At 38.7% G+C, this 20,027-nt stretch overlaps 1 protein-coding gene across 1 annotated transcript in view; it reads left to right on the top strand.

The window, feature by feature from the left end:
• Positions 1-20,027, top strand: part of MARCHF11 (membrane associated ring-CH-type finger 11) — an 82,512-nt gene that overhangs the window by 46,999 nt on the left and 15,486 nt on the right. Inside the window, exon 3 of the mRNA XM_036410828.2 lies at positions 15,059-15,251. Coding sequence (XP_036266721.1) covers positions 15,059-15,251 — 193 coding nt within the window. The remainder of the gene's footprint in view (positions 1-15,058; positions 15,252-20,027) is intronic.

Genomic DNA, 20,027 nt, shown 5'->3' with positions numbered 1-20,027 from the left:
CTGCACGTGATTGAAGTGCTTCATTTGAGGACACGGGAAGAAGTGCATGTATGTGAATGTACAGGTCAGGGCAGCAGTCAAATGAAGGAATGAGATGGCACTTCTCACAAAGTGATGGTTTAAATCAGATCCACAGACTTTATCTTAATAAGCTGATGGGCCAAATCTTTCATTTTAAGTTATGCTTATTGTAAAATGCCCTTTACAAAGTCACATCTCAGCCTCCGTTAAAATGTTACTGCAGCGTCAAGACTCATAATCTTACTCATGAACCTCCCCGGTGACAGGCGTTCAGTCACTGCCAAAGGAGGAAGTACACACAGCAGTGTGAGCTGTGGTGTGCAGCTAAGGGCGCTGGGTAAATATCATCGACTAGAAAAGCTTAGATAAATGCCTTTGATTTCACAACACAGGTTTTTGTTTTGTTTTTAATTCTTAAAACAATAATCCAAATAATCAAAGTAAATTTAATCAGGGGGAAAATGTGAGAAACCACATTGTATTTCATGTTTATGTTAATAATGAAGGCTCCCATTTTTCCTGATTATAAAAGAAAGACTTCCAAGAATGTCAGCTCTTGTACACATACCATGTGATCCCCCCAATCTACTGGTTGGGCAGTGAGGCAGTTCTGCCATGTTTTTCCTCCCAGGATCTTGAGGGGAACACATCAGTGAAGTCCCATCTTAGAAAACATGTTCTTCTAAGTTCCTGTCAACAACAAGGATGGATCAGCTGGCCTCATCTCCCAATTGTGCTGTTTCTGAACCTCTTGCTCTGCAGCGCCCCTCTTCCCCCACCCTCCCTGCCCCAGGCTGGCTGAGGCTTCCACAAAGGAACAGATGTGACCTTCTGCTCCTTTTCTCCGCTAGGACCTTGTCCTGCTCTAGGATTGGTTCTGTCTCCAGAGGTCCCCTTCCTCCTCCCAAGACCTTCCAAATTCTAAGCTCCCACTGCAATTGCAGGCCTGCCCTCCCTCTTTGCTCTCTTAGCCCCAAAATGTCCAATAGAGGCTTCATTCGTTTTAGTGGGGGCACATTTCACATGGTTGTAGCTATTTAATAATTTACTGATCATTTGGGGGTACAAGTTTTCTATTGCAAAGCATGCTTAGTTCTAGTTGTGCATTCCTACTTCTGATTACAAAACTCTGGTCAACAAAATTTGTGGAAGAATCAATTATCCCTGAATAGGGACATAACCTCCTAAAAAGCAATAGTACTGGATCAGATTATCTTAAAAATCAATAGTGCTTCCCTCAGGCCCTTTTTCTCCAAACCACTTAGTTTATTTTTTCACTCTAAGCATCCTGGAGGAGGGAAAACTGTAGAAAATGTTTCTTTGCATCGTTTATCAGATAAATCTTGTTCATAGGTAGTTTAAAAGCTAGTTTAGTTGTCAAGTGGGTAAGTTCATATTTACCCCTTATTTCATTATTTCATATTTACCCCTTATGTTCATTATTTTGGAATTTTTTTAAGATAGGCAGAAATTTCATAAGAAGGACAGGTGCAGCTTTGTGAAGACTTCCCCTGCAGCAAGGCCCCTGCTGGAGTTGAGGGCCCATGCCTTCCTCCCGTCACCTCTGATGTTTTGGGTCCCTGGGCAGGAGGTTTCTGCCACTGTCATAAGTAATGGGCTGGCTCCCTTGCATTGGTAAGACGAAATTGAGAGTGAGTATTACATGAGCCCATTGCATTGAGAAGATGCCCCAGTTAATAAAGATGTTTTAGGGTAAATTCAGAGACATCATGGCAGAGTAACAGGATCACTGAGCCAAATCCAGGGGCTGCAAGTAAATTAATAAAGAGATGAGATATTAAATATTAACTTGGAAGGCATTTTGGGGAGCCATAGGAGACCTAGCTTCAGTAACCAAGTTCTCTGAATCTCTGGACCCCCTAGCTTTTTATTAACACAAATTGCCCTAAAGCAAAGCATATATACATATCAGAGGTAAGGTTTGGCATATAGTAAGCATTGTCAGGTTGGGGGAACTGCCTTTGGCTATTCCAGTAGCAGGTTTTCAGGTTTGGGGAAATGCTTTCAGCTATTCCAGCAGGCCATAATATTTGTCTTCAGCCCTGTTGAAGCCTCAAGGTCCACCAACTTAAAAAAAAAAAAAAAAAAAAAATATATATATATATATATATATATATATATATATATAGTTGATTTTTTACAGAGAGGAAGAGAGAGGGATAGAGAGTTAGAAACATCAATGAGAGAGAAACATTGATCAGCCACCTCCTGCTTGCCCCCTACTGGGGATGTGCCCACAACCAAGTTACATGTCCTTGACTGGAATTGAACCTGGGACCTTTCAGTCCACAGGTCAACACTCTATCCACAGAGCCAAACTGATTTCAGTTCCACCAACCTTTTGATGAACTTTTTGCATTTATGACCTGCTGGAATTAGCCTCCAGAACTAACTGAGACCTAAAGGTGGCTGATTCAGAAGTTTTTTGGCAACTGAATGTTAGCATCATCTTAAACTTTTTGGATAGCTTTCTCCCAGTTCCCATCCAAAACCAGAAAAGGCCAACTACCGTATTTTTCGGACCATAAGATGCTCCGGACCATAAGATGCACCAGTTTTTAGAGAAGGGAAATGAAGAAAAAAAGATTCTGAAACAAATAGTGTCCTAAAATATTTTATGTGCATTAAAACCCAACATCACAGTCATAAACACATGTAATCAACCCTGTAAAGTAAACAGCAGCATTTAGAACCATTTTAGAGCTGGGCAAGCACACAGAGACCACACAGAGCTGGGCAAGTAAAAAAAACTTTTTTTTAAAAAGTATATGTGTAGGCTATATTTGGACCATAAGACGCAGGGACTTTCCCCCCCCACTTCTGGGGGAAAAAAAGTGTGTCTTATGGTCCGAAAAATACGGTACTTATTTAAATGTGAGAGATAATAGTGTCTGAAGACACAATGCAGGATGGCCATACAGAAAAATGTTATAGTGATCTTAATCTATGGCCTGGGATGAAGGCAGCTCAGTTTGTCCATTCATCCACCTCTCTGTCAGTCCATCCATTCGCTTGCCTATTCATTTGTCTGTACATCTGTCTATTGATTTATCAATAATCTATCCATTCTTCCTTCCTTCTTTCCTCTCTCCATTCCTCCCTCTCCTCCCTTCCTCCTTCTGTTCTTATCCATCCATCTCTATGTTATAAAGAAAATTTTCCTTTAGGAGAATGCTTTTTCCTTATTCATCTAAGTGCATTGAATCAGCTATTATTTAAAAAAAAAAAAACCAGCATGCTGTGATAATATATACATGTAGGTTATTGCAGGCAGAATCACAAAGAATTTGAACTTATTTTTATCTAGGCACCTTGAATACATCAGCATATTAGTCACTATCTGACATTGTCCTTTCTGCACCATCCATTTCTCATGCATTTCCTGGCCACAGTCACCACAAAAAGCAGGGTTCAGGTTGATGAGATGACCTGTGACACATTTTGGATATCACTGCTGTTAAGTTTCCCAGGAAACGAAGAGCAATTATCTTGAAAAGAATTGGGCTCTTCCCCCGTCATTTATTTTAAAATATAAGCCTGCTTTAAGTTCAGAGAGAATACAACTAAAGCACCCAAAAATCCTAACACAACGTCTGTTCTAGTCTTACCTGTGACAGACTAGAACAGGGTTTCTCTTCCTCTGCACAATTGACTTTTTGGGCCAGTTTTTTTGTTGTGGGGGCTGACTTGTCCATTGTGGGACGTTTAGCAGCATCCCTGGCCTTTAGCCCTAGAGGCAAGTAGCACCATCTCCATTCATGGCAACTGAAGAGGTCTCCAGAGATTGTCAAATGTCCCCTGAGAAGGAAATGGGGAAAATTGGCCTTGGTTGAGAACCCCAGGACCAGAACTAGAAAGTTAAAGTGACTTTTGGGATCCCTTCATGCTGTCAAAACAAGTCACGTAGAGAGACTAAGTAAAACCAAACCTAATTCATTGATCTAATATTTCTTAAGTTTTGCTAATGTGCGGTGGCACTGTGCCAAGGAACAAAGGCTCAGACATCAATAAGGCACAATCCCTGCCTCACTGTGTAAACAGATAATCATACATCCACGGACTGAAAGGGAGAAAATTAGTCATATTGCTGGATGTTAGGTATGTAGCCAAATCTGTCAGACCCTTACCACATGTTTCACTTCTCAAATGGTTCCTCTGGGCCTCTGCAGACACAGTCTTATTTTAAATTGGGTACCACAGAAGCGTGCCTTGTTTAGTCCCCCTTCTTGGAGCCTTGCTAAGGTTGTTCCTGCCTAGAAGGTCTTATTTCAGACTTTTCAAATTCTCCCTGCTATTGACAGGGAGGCCTGCCTCCCCCAGAAAGCCATTTAGCTTGTATTGATGCCTACCCTCCAAACTCCCATTATTAAACTCACAATCTCTTTTACACAGTTTATGCCTCATTGTATGGTCCCTCTATTTCCCGTGCATTGGTCTAATCACTCAAGTAGATTATGGGCTATTTGAAGTTGGAAACCATCACAGATTCTACTAGTTAGTGACAATACAAATTTCACAGCTTCCCAAACATATCAGCTTGTTTGCTCATGCTCTTCTCTGTAAAATGACACTTGACATAGTTATCTTAGAAGAATTGCCTTCATACCTTGCTCTCTTTCCTTAATGAGGTTCTGGGGACTGAACCAGTGGTTGTAAGACCATCAAGTAACTGATTCAGTAACAGGACCTCAATGTTCTTTTCTATAAAATAACATTTGGCATAGTTATCTCAGAATAATTGCGTACCGAGGTCCTCATGAGAAGAATACCTCATTTGGTAGTAGAGCCAGTTCACAGCTCTGTCTCAGCACATTTCATTGTCTCCCCGTCACCAAGAGAAAGCCATTTTGTAAACACTCTGGTTATAGCCTATGGAGGTGGTGATATGTCTCATGCTGTGGTCCTTACAAAGTGTACTGTTCTGACCACCAAGAGAATAAGAGTGTTTGGTCTAAAATTCAGGCGTCTTCAAACTACGGCCCGCGGGCCACATGCGGCCCGCAGAGGAGTCTGATCCGGCCCGCCAGGTTTTTTGGGCAGTGAGCGCAGCCGAGGTGTTACAGTAGGAATTAGTAGTTCATATAGTCCGGCCCTCCAGCTCTCTGAGGGAGCGTGATCTGGCCCCCACTTTAAAAAGTTTGAGGACCCCTGGAAATGAACTGAAGTATTTCAAATGTGGAGGTAGTTGCTTTCTAAGAAAATTCTGCTCTAAAAGCAAGGTTGAAAACAGTCCCAAGCATTGAGAGTTTTAATAAACTCCTTTAGCAAAGGTAGCTTTCAACTCCTCATGGAGAGAAACCAATAGGATTATGACCACCTACTAATTACTGAGATAGAGATTCCCTGAAGAGTCTGTGTTTAACATAATTAATACTGAGTATTGGGAAGAGTAATGAAACAAAAATGCATTTTATGCAGACACACACTTTTAAATCATCTGGGACAAAATCTAGTTACTAAGATTAACTATATTAGACAGTTGACACTTGAGCTAAATTTCCCTGATTTGAAATAATGCACAGCACCTGCTTTTGATATAGAAATTAACACACAGAGGGAAAGACCATATAAGCTCTTGAACACTGAAGAGCTAAAATATGTTTGTATTTCAGCTTTGCACTGCTGAATCTGGACTGACAAGCCCTAGAGAAGTATGAAAATCCATAACAATCAAAATAGTTGAACAAGAAATGTAAGACATGAGAAATGGATGGTTCTGGAGGGAAAAAAATGGAGGAATAAATACGTGTTTTCTTCTTCTTTCTTTCTTTCTTTTTTTTTTTTTTTAAATATATTTTATTGATTTTTCACAGAGAGGAAGGGAGAGGGATAGAGCTAGAAACATCAATGAGAGAGAAACATCGACCAGCCACCTCCTGCACATCCACCACTGGGGATGTGCCCACAACCAGTGTACATGCCCTTGACTAGAATTGAACCTGGGACCCTTCAGTCCACAGACCGACGCTCTATCCATTGAGCCAAACCGGTCTAGGCAAATACGTGTTTTCTTAACGGAGATCCAGAATTTGGTATTCCTTATGTAGGCTTACCCCGTAGTTGCTAAATTAATCTTGCTTGTTAGTCAGTTTGGAAGGTTGTTGTGCTTGTTAATAGTCAGTTGAGAAATTTTCTCTGTCAGATGGAACCTTCTAACTAAGGATACTCATCTTTTATAAGAAGCCATCACATCTTCTACCCCTTTGGTCTACCACTTCCTGGGAATCTGGAGACAGCCAGGTAGTCTTCAGGACTCAGGCTCCTATCTCCACAGACTTGGCATCTGAATAATAAAGGAAAGGGTTTTGTGGACGGATGTTTCTTAGAAAAGCTCATCTCAGTTGTGCAATTAGTGTCTTGGCCCTGGCCATTCACCGGGCCTCTCCCATTTAGCATCCCTCCCACTCCATGTCTCTGGGCTCTGCTAGTCTTGTCTCTCACTTAGTAAATAAGCCTTCACTTTGAATTAATTTCCTCCCCTTCTGGAATTGAATTTTCAAATTGTCCAGGCTTGTTGGATCACATTGGCCCACCCTTGGGTTCTTAGTCCCTTTGCGGCTGCATGTGGCCTCAGGCCCATTTCACCTTTGTTTGAATTCAAACGGGATTTTATTCTTTGGGCTCTGAAGTCAAAGGGTAGCCTTGCCTATTCATATGTCCACCCCAGCTGAGCCCAGTTGTTGTGGGGAAAGCTGGGAAGAATCTCAGTAATGGAGTGTAGTCTTCTTGGAGCTCATCTTCCCTCAGGGACTTCTTTCTGGGAAAAGACAAATTTTCTCCTTTAATCCTAGGACTCAGGCCCACAGTCCTAGACACTAACCCCAGGAACCTACAAGGTGACCCTGGCCTCGAGGTGAAAACCACATTGAGCACACCTTCATAGTCATGAAACATAGATCATCAAACCTCTTGGGATTTTGGATTTCTGGAAGAAAAAATATTATTGATGTTCTGCGTTCTGTACAATAATGTGAACCCCTCATGGGAAGCTGCCCATCTACCTCTCTGCATTTCTGTTGATCACATGATCTAGTTCCAGGTATTTTAATTAAATAAAGCAATGATCTGTGGCGAAGGCACTGTCCCTCAAAGAATACAAATTACCAACAGCCAGGAGAGCACTTGTGAAGATTGTTTCCCACAAGAAAGTGGTTCATAGGGTTTTTTCTTGCCTAATTCTTGTGGAAATGGCAACCAACAATTTGGAAATGTTTTTCTTTTAAAATCACTGTTGAGTTAAAATTCAACTGATAATGTCAACTGATGATTATTCTAAAGGTGTAGGTTTTTTTTTTTTCCTTAAATAATGTAAACACGTAGGAAACCTTTGTTTTTCTGATACTATTTTTCTTCTATTTTAAGTGTGGAAGTTAAATTTGGGGAGAGTGAGTTTCTGAACAGTAGTGATTCTTCTAATTCTTAAATGGAATCTGAGTCTTCTTCAATTTCTTTTAGCAATGATTTGTAGGTGAACTTTTAAAAGTTTTAATCCTCTAATTTCTGATTCATGATGTTTTTAATGTAGTATTGTTTTTATATTGTATTTTACTCATTTTTGCTACTGGTGTTTAAATATTATTGATCATTGTTTATTGGTCTTATATTTTCACACTTTGCTAAATTAATTCCGTAATTTTATTAGGTTTTCTTATCAATTCCCTAAGAAGTTCTATATAGATTATTATGTTATCCACACATAGAAACACTTTTCTACTTCTTCCTTTACAATATTTATACTTATTATTATTATTTTTGCTTTATTCCATTGACCAGGACATCTAGTTTAATAATAGAAGGAATAAAGGTAGACATCTTTGTGTAGTTCCTGATCTTGGGAAGGTATGGGAGCATTTTTTTTTTCACCATAAGTATTATTTTAGTTTTAAGTGTTTTGTAGACAATTTTTTTTCAGCTTAAGGAGTTTTTATTCTGCTCATAGTTTTTTGGTTTTTTAAAAATATCATAAATAGGTGTTTGTCATATAATTTTACCACATCTATTGAGAGAATATATATTTTTTTAGTTCATTGATGAAGTCAGTTACATTGACTTACACTTGAATGTTATTTCCACCTTGCATTCCTAGGATAAACTTCACTCACTGTATTTTGCTAGATTTGCTTTGCTAATGTATTGTGGAAGGCTTTTTAAAAATCTATGCTTATAAAGAATATTGGTCTGGATTTTTTATTTCCTCATAATGATTTTGTCAGGTTTCGGTAGCAAGTTTATGCTGGCCCCCAAAAATGAGTTGGGAAATGTTCTGCCCTTTATTTTCTGAATGATTCATATAAGATTAATATTATATTTTCTAAATGTCTGATAAAATTCTCCAGTGAAAGCATCTTGTTCCGGAGGTGTTTGTTCATTTGTGGAAGGCTTTTGATGAAAAATTCAGTTTATTTTAAATAAGGTTATTCATACATTCTATTTTTTCTTGAGTCAATTTTGATAAATTATACTTTTCAAAGAATGTGTCTATTTCATCAATATTATTGAACTGATTGGCATTAAGTTTTTATAAAACTTCCCTCTTTTTATTTGTAGGATCAGTGATTGTATCTTTCATTTCTTGGTTAGTCTTGCTAGAATCTCACCAATTTTATTAATATTTTAAAGAAGAAGTTTTATGTGTTTCTAATTATTTTCTCTAGGTTGTTTAGATTTCACCTTTCTCAGAGGCAAGGCAAATGTCCTATGTCTGACATTTAACTCAGCTCTGGTAAGTTTATGAAGATGTCTTTCAGTCAGAGAGGACACAGCCCACACCATGAAATCACTTTTAACATGCGGCCTAGAAATACAATTCTACAAAGAATAGGCACATAATTAATTGAATGCCGTATCCACATGTCAAATTGATTACACACTGAGATTTTTTCTGCCAGCATTTCAAGTCCCAACTTTAGTGGTTCAATTTAAAAACCATCTAAAGATGATTGAAAATAGGTTTTAGCTAAACTCATTTTACTGAGGAAGACACTTCTTATGAGCAGGTGTTCTCTCCTGTGACAATGGTGAGTAATCCCACCTGTCACCTGCATACAATAAATCATCCTACTACAAATCTATTAGCTTATGATTCATATCTAGCCTTCCTTGTTAAAACAAAAAGGATACAGTGCTTTAGCCCCAATGATTTAGTGCACACTGAATGAATCTACTTTCTCGGAGTTCAGCCTCGTTCTCTCTGAGCATTTGTTATTTTTAGGGAGAAAATTGAGATCTAAATTGAGAAGGTATATAACCTCTTTCAGACAATGGAGTGACAGGTACAGCTTTCTAAATAGCATCCTGGTGGCCTCATTGAGTTATGCCTTCCTTCAATTCTTAACTTACTGAGTGAAATACATTCATACACAGGGGAAACTGTGGGTCTTACCTTGGCTTAGGCTACCATCATTTAAAAAAAAAAAAAATTCTTAGCTTTCTTTTCTATCCTTTTTTTTTCTCTGAAGGTAGTAATAAACCTGTGTTGATTAGTAAGATTTCATTGGTAAGGGCAATGATTTTTGTCATGGTTTCACAGTCTATAGTCTATTGCACATGTGTCAAACACAAGGCCCGCGGGCCAAATCCGTCCCGCCAGGCTTTGCAATGTGGCCCGCATCGCGCTGTCATCACTGCACTCCGCTGCGTTCCCATCACAATGACAGTTTATGACTGTTCAGTAAACCATTCGGCCCGCGATTTAGGCTGGATTTTAGATTTTGGCCCCTTCTCTGATTGAGTTCGACACCCCTAGACCTGTCTACTTTCTCACAGGCCCTCACACAAAATGGTACTCAATTCTAGCCATGAGTATTACTTGAATCTTTTTATAACTAGTAAACCTTACTTGATATATCTTCAAACAGTTGTATGTAAATTATTAAATAATTTCCAACATGAGTTTATTTAATTCCTCTTAAATATCATTAAAATTAAAAAGAAAGAATTCTTTGAGATTTCTGTCTTTATGTTAATACTCATTTAACAAATTGCAACTTTCAGATTCAAGAAATTTGGGGATACCATTTAGAAAGCTATAGGTCAGACTTCGTTGGCACTCTGAGTAGCTGTTTTTTTTTATATTTAACTTTTTTTTCCTGTTTCTACAACTACCTTTTAGATAGGTATAATTATGTCCAGACAGAGAGAAAGGCATTTTAGAAAGAACCTGGGCTTTGGAGACTGGCCGGGTTTAAATTCTCAATTCTCTACTTACTAGTGGTTTGGCCAGAGTGTACCTTGATCCTGTGGGTAGTGATAGAATGGATGTGGAGAGGATGTCAGTCTGGCAGTCAGAGAGACGAGACGGTGGAAACTAGTCAGGAGACAGTGTATTTAAAGCATTTACTCCGTGTTCTCCCCTTTCCCCTTCTTGAGTTCTTATGACCAGACTAATAATAAAATTGAAAAAGGCCAGGTTAATAGGAGAAAAAACAATGTAGTATGTGCTCACAAGAGATAAAAAACGATACTCTCAGATTGACCAGCCAGCAGCTTTTTAAATACTTTTTAGTCCAAGAAACAATAACTTTGTGAAGAAGTGACAGAACAGAGACACAGGTTGTATGCTCATTGGGGAGGAATCTAAACACAGTTTGAGCTTGAGTAGAAAGGAGTAACAATGTTTCTCAGCCCTGGATTCCTTAACTCAGTGGTAAAGTGTCTCTCTCAGGACTCTCTCCCCTCCCACCCCCCTCCCACTAGGGCATGGAGGTCCTCTTTCACAGGGGAGATTAATATCCTGCATTCAAGGCAGGGAGGATCTGCATGCCCTTCTTGCACTGGTTGCTTATCAAGTAACTTCAATTCAAAGTAATCAATATGCCATTTGGGGCAGCCTACCCTGAGCTCCAGCAGTGTGTTCAGTTTTTGGTGAACAAAAAAGGGAGATGAGACTGCTCTTCTCCTGTTATGAAACCTGCAGTCCATGAACAACAGTAGCTAAACACCTCTCCGGGACCCAACTGAGAAAGAGATCAGAAGTAAACTGAAGTATAAACATTGGATTGCTGGGCCGAGAGACAAGGATTCTGCTTGAAAGAGGAGCAGCACGAGGCAGGTAGCTTTAGATGCACTAGAGCCTGTTGCAAATGGAAGCAAGATCTCATCTGGTGCAAAAGGGGAGAAGAGCATTGCGCGCTGAGGACAGAGCATGCTCAGAGGCAGAGAGGGGCCAAAGTAAAAAGCACATAGCACTTGGGAGAATCCAAAGAAGTCAGAGTGTGCCTCTCTTCCTCTCTCCTCCCACCCTTTTGGCTTCTTCCTTCCAACTTCCTTCCCTGCTCCTTCCCTCTCTCCCTCGTAATACAATAGTTCTCCACACTTTCTTTTATCCTTCCTGCTACAGCTATGTGCCAGCACTGGGAATGTGTGCTGAACCATAACCACTGAGCCCTCCTTGATGGAGCTGAGAGTCCACCCAGCAGGGGCAGTTCTTTCATTAGCAACATGGACTTGGGAGTTACACAGAGGACCCGGCAATGATTCACAGTTAGAAGAACAGCTGGAAAGCTATTTCAGTAGATTCACAGAGAGGACAGACTCCATGCTTTTAATCAGGAAAATTGCCTTGGCACTTGTAAAGACAGAGCGTGCACAATTAATTATTATCAGAGCTCAGTGGAGTTATCACACAATGTAGTATAAGGGTTAAGAGCATGACCCTAGGAGTCAGACTACTGGGATTTGTATCTCAGTTCCCAGTTCTCACTAGGTTAAAGATTAACCTTGGACAAATTGTGTAACTTCTCTGCCTCAGTTTATTTATTTTGAAAATGGGGATTATTATGGTACCTCCCTAACAGAGTTGTCATGGGGGTTAAGTTAGCTCAGACTTGCAACCTCTTAGAAAAGTGCCTGGCATATATCAGCTCTACTTAAATATTAAATGACTTCCAGTCCACAACATGAGGCTGAACTTCCAAAAGAGGAGCCAATGGCCTCACTTTGCTAGAAACAACAAGTCCCATAGTTTTGTAAAATTGAACAGCTCTTCAGGAATATAAAAGTGTCAACACATATCTAAATGTTATGGAAGTAAAATAACAGCAATTATTTAGAGCCAACTTGGTTATTGTTCTTTTGTTTCCCTTTTCAATCTTAGGAAGAAATTTAAGTGGAAAAAGTATATCGATATGTGCATACACATATCTCAAGTTGTAGAGGAGGAACGGGTGCTCAACAGTTGGCAAATTTAAGATTCAGAAATGTTTTACAAACTGAAATCCTGGCTTTGGATACTGTCAGGGTAAAGAGAGGGGCTCAAGAGACTCACCTTCTGCTTTTGTTGTCCAAGCTAACGGTCCATTAGCGCAGTTCCTTGGGCTGAGCCTGTAGATAATATACAGGGCCAGGATGTAGGTGGGTGTTTCCTAGAGGTGGGAAGCAGTGTTATTTTTCCTGAGGGAAGAATGTGAACACATTCTTTTTTTGCACATAAGGGCAAAAATAAGAAAGAGCACTATTTGGCAGGCAAAAAAATTGCCAAGATATTTTCAGTGTTCAAAGGGAGATGCCTATTTTCACAATTGGTTTAATAATTTTGGTTTTAATAATAGTTTGTTCTTATTGGCTATTCAGTGAAATGGTGTTAATTTTATCGGTTTATGAAAAACATTAATGAACTTCCACACAGATTTGGATTGTTAGCAAAGAGATATAAAACGAAAATTTCAGTGAGCTCATTATAGATATGAGCAGTTTATTCTTTTTTTTAAAAATAAGCTTCAAAAATCTCAAATTCTTAGAGCCACAAGGAGAAATTATGTTTATGATATTATTACAGTAAACAATTAAGCTTTCCCAGTGTACTGTCATTGAGTTCTTTTTTTTTTTTGCTTCCTGACATAAATTTGATTCCAAACTGCCAGGTAGTTGAATTTTAAGCCATTTTAAATTTGGTATCACCATCAACGTCTTTTTCCTAGTAAGTCTGTCCCTTTAATCATTCACCTTTTCTGTTAAGGAACAGCTAAGCCTCACGTGTCAGAAGCCTGCCACCTGAGGTTCCCCCCCAATAAACTCCCAGAGTCTTGCTGATGACTGAGCCACCACAATTTCCTGTGTCCCAGGAGACAGCTTCGCCGCATCCATCAAATCATCCCCACCAAGTGTCTATTAGAGCCTCCCGCCACCATTTGTTACTGAATTGGCATGCAGGCAGTCTTGGGTCAATTAATTAGTAAGCCTAATTGAAGCTAAATATAATTAACCATATTAATGAGCTGTCCAAATTTAACTCCACTAAAATTTTGTAATGAAGCTTGGATATAAAGGATTACTGGCAAACACCTTTGCCTCATGGATTCAAACGTATGCTGTGTTTTCATCTATCTGATGTGCTTAATAAATTGATAGAGGGTGACATAATACATACAGACAGGGTAGTACCCATTCCAGGGTGGGTGCAAGTTGGAAGTAGTTTTCTGTATTGCTTACCATGTGGATGTGTACTCAATGCAAATTTTAGTGAGCATCAAAACTAAACAAAAGCAGCTGATACAGACACTTCACACTTGTTTGGTGAAACCAAAGTTAAAATGGTTTAAAATTCAAATGCCCAGCAGTTTGAAATTAATGTGCTTAAAATTATGTCAGGCAAGAAGTGAAAAGCTGACTTCAAATACATGCTTGAAATACAACTTTGGTTGATTGGTAATGATCAAATAATGTTGATCCAGGTTAATTATTATTCCTTCAGAATTGTGAAAAGCAAGAACCATTTTTCAATAAATGCATCTTTGCCTTGAGATGGTTAGAAATATCTTTTTTTATAGAATTTCCACCAAACTTTGTCTATTGGTTCTGTTTTATAAAGGGGAAAAAACACACAAATGACTTTAGAAAATTAAATATTTCTCATGCATTTTGATATGTAATCTTTCATAAATGTAGAATTTAAGAGTATCATGAATATGCCTGGTCAAATGCGTAAATAGTATATGAAAATTTTTATGATGGAAGAGACAGTGACACAGTGGGAGAGAGGGAAGTTGTGGGTAGTGATAGAGTAGGGGGTGCACATATTCAGACTTCAGGTAAGTAAAGAGTTTAAGAAAATACCAGATTCACCCAGTTGCTTAAGCTCCTTTGGCTTTAAAGGTATTTAAACTGTTCAGGAATTCTGACACGCCATACGTTGCAACGGCCAGAGCTCTTTCAATTCTACAGGTTGTGTTTCACTGTTTACTGGCAAACCATGGAAGCAACTTTAGTGTTGTTTCTGTTTCAATGATACAAAAGTGAGAACATGACTATTTAATTATCTCTAGTCAACCCTTAAACATTTTTTCATCATTTGTACTGTAAATTCTCTCAAATTACCTTCCCCATTGAGTAGTGTAACATTATACAGTCTGTGAGTTTCAAAGATTCTCCATTTGTGTACAAATTCTAAATCTTGACAAAAATGGCCTCGTGGATTAACCTATAATTAAAAATCAATATCGGAGTATATGAAATTTATAAATAACAGATAATATAACATTTTATAGTTCCCTTATAATTATTCTAGTATTTTACCTTAAACAGCCTTTTCAGCTTTTGCTAATTTCACCTAGTTATTTTTTTTTCACATTTCCTCACAAAATAAGAAATTCCTTTTGTTGCAGTAGCCAAATAAGATAAGTGTAAAACAGACTTCCACACCGAGGTGTCCTCCCTGTGTTCCTTCAGGGTTTTTAATTCTCTGCATGCATGAAAGATGGTAATGTAATTCCCAGGTACCAAATATTCCTCAGCCATTCGCTGTCGGTGCTGTTATCTGGACTAAAACTAGATTAAATTTACAGAATGGCGAATTACTGAAAATAATGCAGTTAAGGCACTTCATTAATATTTATCTCCTTCTCTATTTTGTACAGCTTGGATGAAATGGGGAAATTCCTTTGGGGGCCGATCAGATTGAAAAGGGTCTAACATTATAAAGAGAAACATGGGGCTGACAATGGTTTTTGTTTTCTTGTTTTTTTGCTTTTCAAATTATACACAGCACCTTTTTTCTTACATGCCTCTGTTTTTCTTTTAGTGGCAAAGCATTTCTATAACACTGGTTGAGAAAGTTCAGATGATTGCTGTAATCCTAGGATCCCTGTTCTTAATAGCGAGTGTGACCTGGCTCCTCTGGTCCGCCTTCAGCCCCTATGCAGTGTGGCAGAGGAAGGACATCCTTTTTCAAATCTGCTATGGAATGTATGGTTTTATGGATCTAGTGTGCATAGGTAAGACCATGACGTTACACGTTAACAAACTGTCAGTAACCCATTTCTTGCAGCTATTACATTTGCGCCCGTTGGATGTGATGTAGAATGTGGTGGTTCGCACAATCTTGGTTCTCTAGGGAACTGATGACTACCTGGGGCCTTACCACCTGGCCACCTTTCTCTGAAAGCATAGCATCTACATTCCCAAGTAGTTTAAAAAAGTGAACAGGAAAATGCCCATTTTAAGTGACAAATTTTGCAATGTAAAGGAAGGAGGAGTCAAATTTTTTAGGGTGGGTTATGGAAGGATAGTCATTTGTTTCTAAGGAATAAGAGCAAATCAGTCGCCCTTCACAAAGCTGGGATAGCACTGATGGGTGCCAGCGGTGATGATGTGCATTTGGGGAGAGGACCCACTCCTGGAGGTCTCACTTCATGGCATGATGACTCAGATTCCCCTGGGGGCAGGGACTCAGGGGCAGTTTTCTTTGCTGTCCTGTGCCTCTTCGTTTTGCTTATTAAATTTAGTAGCCTAAAAGAGAAAAAGGATCAAACGTTTTAGCTTAAACAGAACCCACGCTTGACTGATCTGTTGTTTCCCTGAGAAATGAGAGAAGACTCATACACACAGTGTTTATGTGGCGTGTGAGGTGCCCCAGGCGCCTTGATGGCGACCAGTCGACAACGGGGGGCAGGAATGGGGAGGGCAACACTCTACCAAGGAGACTTTCCCTGCTCGGATGTGGTTTACAGTTAGGGGGATGTGGAAAGAGCTGAGGTGAGCAGCTATGGTTTTTAAAACTGGTTCTCAAAGTGTGGTCGGATGACTACCAGTAGTAACAGCATCTGCACCCTCTCAGGCCCCACCCTAGACCTTCCCAGTCAAAAACTTCAGGCCTATTTGTGTTGTAGGAGCCTCCCAGGCCTTCTCATATGCACTGCTTTCAGGGAATGGATGCTCAGCGTGGATCAGATCATGAGGCCTCTAATCCTGGCCTCTGCTTAGACACATCAACTTTGTCCATATCCCTGTTTTCTCACCTACAAAAATGGGAGCAATCATCCCTAGCTCACAGGCCTAAATAAGGAAAATAATGACTAATAAGTAATGTTATTAATTGCAAGTTGTAAATTAAGGGCATTTGAGTAAATCACAAACATTGAAATAATTTAAATAACTTAAATGATGGCCTCTACCAGAGCCTTAATTCAGCCACAGTTTTATATTCTAAGTCATTTTTTCTAAAAGAACTCTATAAATTTTAAAATATGATCAGCCTGAATTTCCTCTCCTTATCTTATTTTTCTCCTTTGTCACTAGTACAAAGCTAATAAGAAAGAAAATGATCAAATTTCAGTCCAGAAAGGAAAAAAAGAAGGCAGAGAAATGTCATGAATAATATGTAAGCTGAACAGATGTTGCCTGAATAATTGAGCTAATCATGTATATGAACAGTTTGCATTAAGTGTGATAATGCCTATGCATGCTTTTGGAAATGCTAAATCTCTATACAAATGTAATCTCTAGGGTAGTGCTCTAAATAAAGAGAATTACAAAATTATTCTACAACTCCCTCAACATATTCAGAGATAGTGTTTCTTCTGTGTTTCCGCATTAATGTGGTGTCCCATTAATATTCAAAGGAGAGGTAAAAAGCAAAGGAACCATTAGGCTCCCAATCCAACTTAGAGGGGAAAAAGAATTCCAGTTGACTTTCTTGATATTAACTAAAAAGGGCCCTGTGTTTTCTGGTCAGGAAATTATTTTCCTAAATTCTACAGCTTGAATTTAGTGTATTATTCCTCAAATTTTGATTGCTAATGCCAGATTTTTAATCAGGAATATTAGAATTCTGCTTTAAAAACCACATATATTTGAACTAATTGATCTTTCAATAATATATCACATATTTGGAATTCTGTTCTGAAATATAGGCTTCTCCCATTTTATAAACTCAAATTTCTTAAGAACAAAAACCAATGGACATTTTCCTGGAGATACCCTGGAGAGTAAATTTTTATATACATTTTAAATATTGATAATACTGTTGCTTTTTGCTTCATCAAATATAAGTGCCATTATTCAATTATTTATTTGTATATTCTAAAAATACGAAAGAGACTGAATATAAACTGTGCACCTATGGATGAGGACAATGGGGAATGGGGAAAAGGCAGAAGGTGGGTGGGAAGCTGGTGGAGGGGAAAAAAATGAGGAACTTTTGTAATAATATGAACTATAAAGATTTATTAAAAAAATAAAAATAAAAATACGAAAGAATCCAGATTGAACAACATTCTTGATTTTACTTGGAAATCTTATTATTTAGTCTGATTGGGCCCACAGAAAATCTCATTTTTCCCCCCTAAGAAATGAGGAAACTACTATAGTAAAGAAAACAAATACAGGGAGGCTAACAATAGCCAAATAGATCATAGCTAACATTTCAGATTCATTCAAATGTTTGCTAATTAAGTGTAGACAGTGACAAAGTAGATTATATTGATTATACTTCAAATACTCCTGACAGCAAGACTTCAAGTCAGAGTTGAATGAAAAGCAGGTTTACTGCTCTGAGCCCAGTTTGCTCAGTTCAGTTTAATAAATGTATATTGAGCGCTTTCTATGTGCCAGACATCATGCTAGAGACTGAGAATAAAAGTAAGACTCAGTAACTTTCCTGCCCACAAGGAGCGTCTAGCCCATAGGCAAGACAGTCAGACGTGTAAGTAAGTAACCAGAATGCAGTGAATTGTGCACAGTAGGGAGTATGCCCAGGAGATGGTGGTTGGACAAAGCTGGGAGAGATTAACGCTGGGGTGTGGTATGTAGGGAGTGGATGGATGCAGGCTGATTTCATGGAGGGAAGTGAGAGCCAAGCAGGCTGAGGGATGAGTAGATGCTTGGCAAATGGGGAGATGGTCTCCTGTCACTGTTGGAGGATGCAAGACTGGCTCGCCATTCAGAGGGCTTTAAAGTAATTGAAAACATTCCTACATTCCTATCCATCCAAGCTTTCAGACTTGTTTATACCTAAGTGAGAAGAGCAGGTTGGCAGCTTCATAAATGTTCTTTTTCAATAGTAATTCTGAAAATCTACAGATTATTCCACAATAAAAAATTGTTATAATCCAGCCAGTGTATGTTATGTTTAGGAAGAGAGTCTTATTGGATTATTAAATAGAAATGTCAGTATTTGTAGAAAATTTATTGACATGGGAAATTTATTTACTTATTTCCAGACACCCTGTTGTTGCTTTCATTCATTATTAATAAGTTTTCTGCTTTCCTGAGACCCAGTTTCTTTTTGCTGTTTTAGTTTTGAATTTTCCCAAGCGTCTGGGTACTATTAGAGTTGAAATATCTAAATCAGAACTGTCCGATGGATGGAACATTTTGCAATGATGAAAACATTGCACATCTGTGCTGTCCAGTACCATAGACACAGGCTACATTTGGCTATAAAGCACTTGAAATGTGGTTAGTGAGAATGAGTAATTTAATATTAAACTTAATGTTATTTAAATTAATTTAAATTTAATTTAAATAGCCAAATGTGGTAGTGGCTACTATATTGGACAGATGTCTAGGTAATGGAATGATATATACATAAAAATTTGATTAACAAGCTGCATCATGTCCATATAGTAGGTTGTGTTTCCTACATGATAAAGAAACTGTTCCACAAGAGATGAATAAAGTGAAAATGAGTTCAAGAGGATTAAGAGAAGGAAAGGGACTTACGGTGAGATGGTGGTGGTGAAGAGGTAGATGGAGAGCCATAAGAGGGAGACATGGCATATGGAAATGGAGGTAGACAAAGAGAACACTTTACATTATATTTGGGGAGCTCTTTGAAATATTTAAATAGGTGGCATTCAGACTATCATTGTGTACCAGGAAAACTGATCTACTGTGTTTCCCCGAAAATAAGACATCCTCTGAAAATAAGACATAGCACATGGAAAGATAAGACATCCCCTGAAAATAAGACCTAGCATAACTTTGGGAGAAAAAATTAATATAAGACACTGTCTTATTTTTGGGGAAACAGGGTAAAAGATTGAAACCACCCAAATGTGGTAGCCCAGGGCCAATAATTTAGGGAGAAGCAATAAGCAAAACAGATTCCCTCCCAAGAAGATTTGCACAGTGGACAAAGGAAGGTTAGCAAACTCAGAAATGAAGAGCAAGTGCTTGGCAGATGGCACTGGGTACATACAGCATCTGGTTCTTTACTCCGCACTTTGCACATAGAGAAAGTAGAAGGCTCTCACTTCCATTGGTCCTGCGATTCAAAGCAAGTTTGGGCCACAGAGGAATGTGCTTCTGAGTGACTCAAAGACTGAGGGACTAAGTGATGGCCATAAGGACAGGGAGTCATTTGATTCACTTGCATCTGAAGAGGGAGGGCAGTATCCAAATCACTTAGTGTCTGGTAGTGTAGAGATCAGTTGAGTTTCTTGTAGAAGCAATGAACTGAAACTGAAACCCTATTAGTGGGATTCCTGAAATAGATACAGCAGTGCTTACACCTAATCTCATTAACACCACAATGTGGTGCCAAGTCCATGCCTGGAAAGTCTTCTCTGAGATACTAAAGGAAGCAATTAATTAATTATGATTACACAATTTAAAAACTTGGGTTACTTTTGTTCTTTTAAAAATTTTCTTGTCCATGTAAATATATACAGATTCAAATTAAAAGTCACCTTTGTATTTATAATTCTGAAGTTTAAGATGGACCATTTGAAGAAACATCCCCTCTCAGCATCCTGATGCTCTTTTTCGTT

Source organism: Pipistrellus kuhlii, unplaced genomic scaffold (genome assembly GCF_014108245.1).
Source record: "Pipistrellus kuhlii isolate mPipKuh1 unplaced genomic scaffold, mPipKuh1.p scaffold_m20_p_4, whole genome shotgun sequence".
In the NCBI taxonomy this organism is placed as follows: domain Eukaryota; kingdom Metazoa; phylum Chordata; class Mammalia; order Chiroptera; family Vespertilionidae; genus Pipistrellus; species Pipistrellus kuhlii.
Note: the sequence above shows the minus strand (reverse complement) of the source record. Positions and strands in the feature narration are given on the sequence as shown.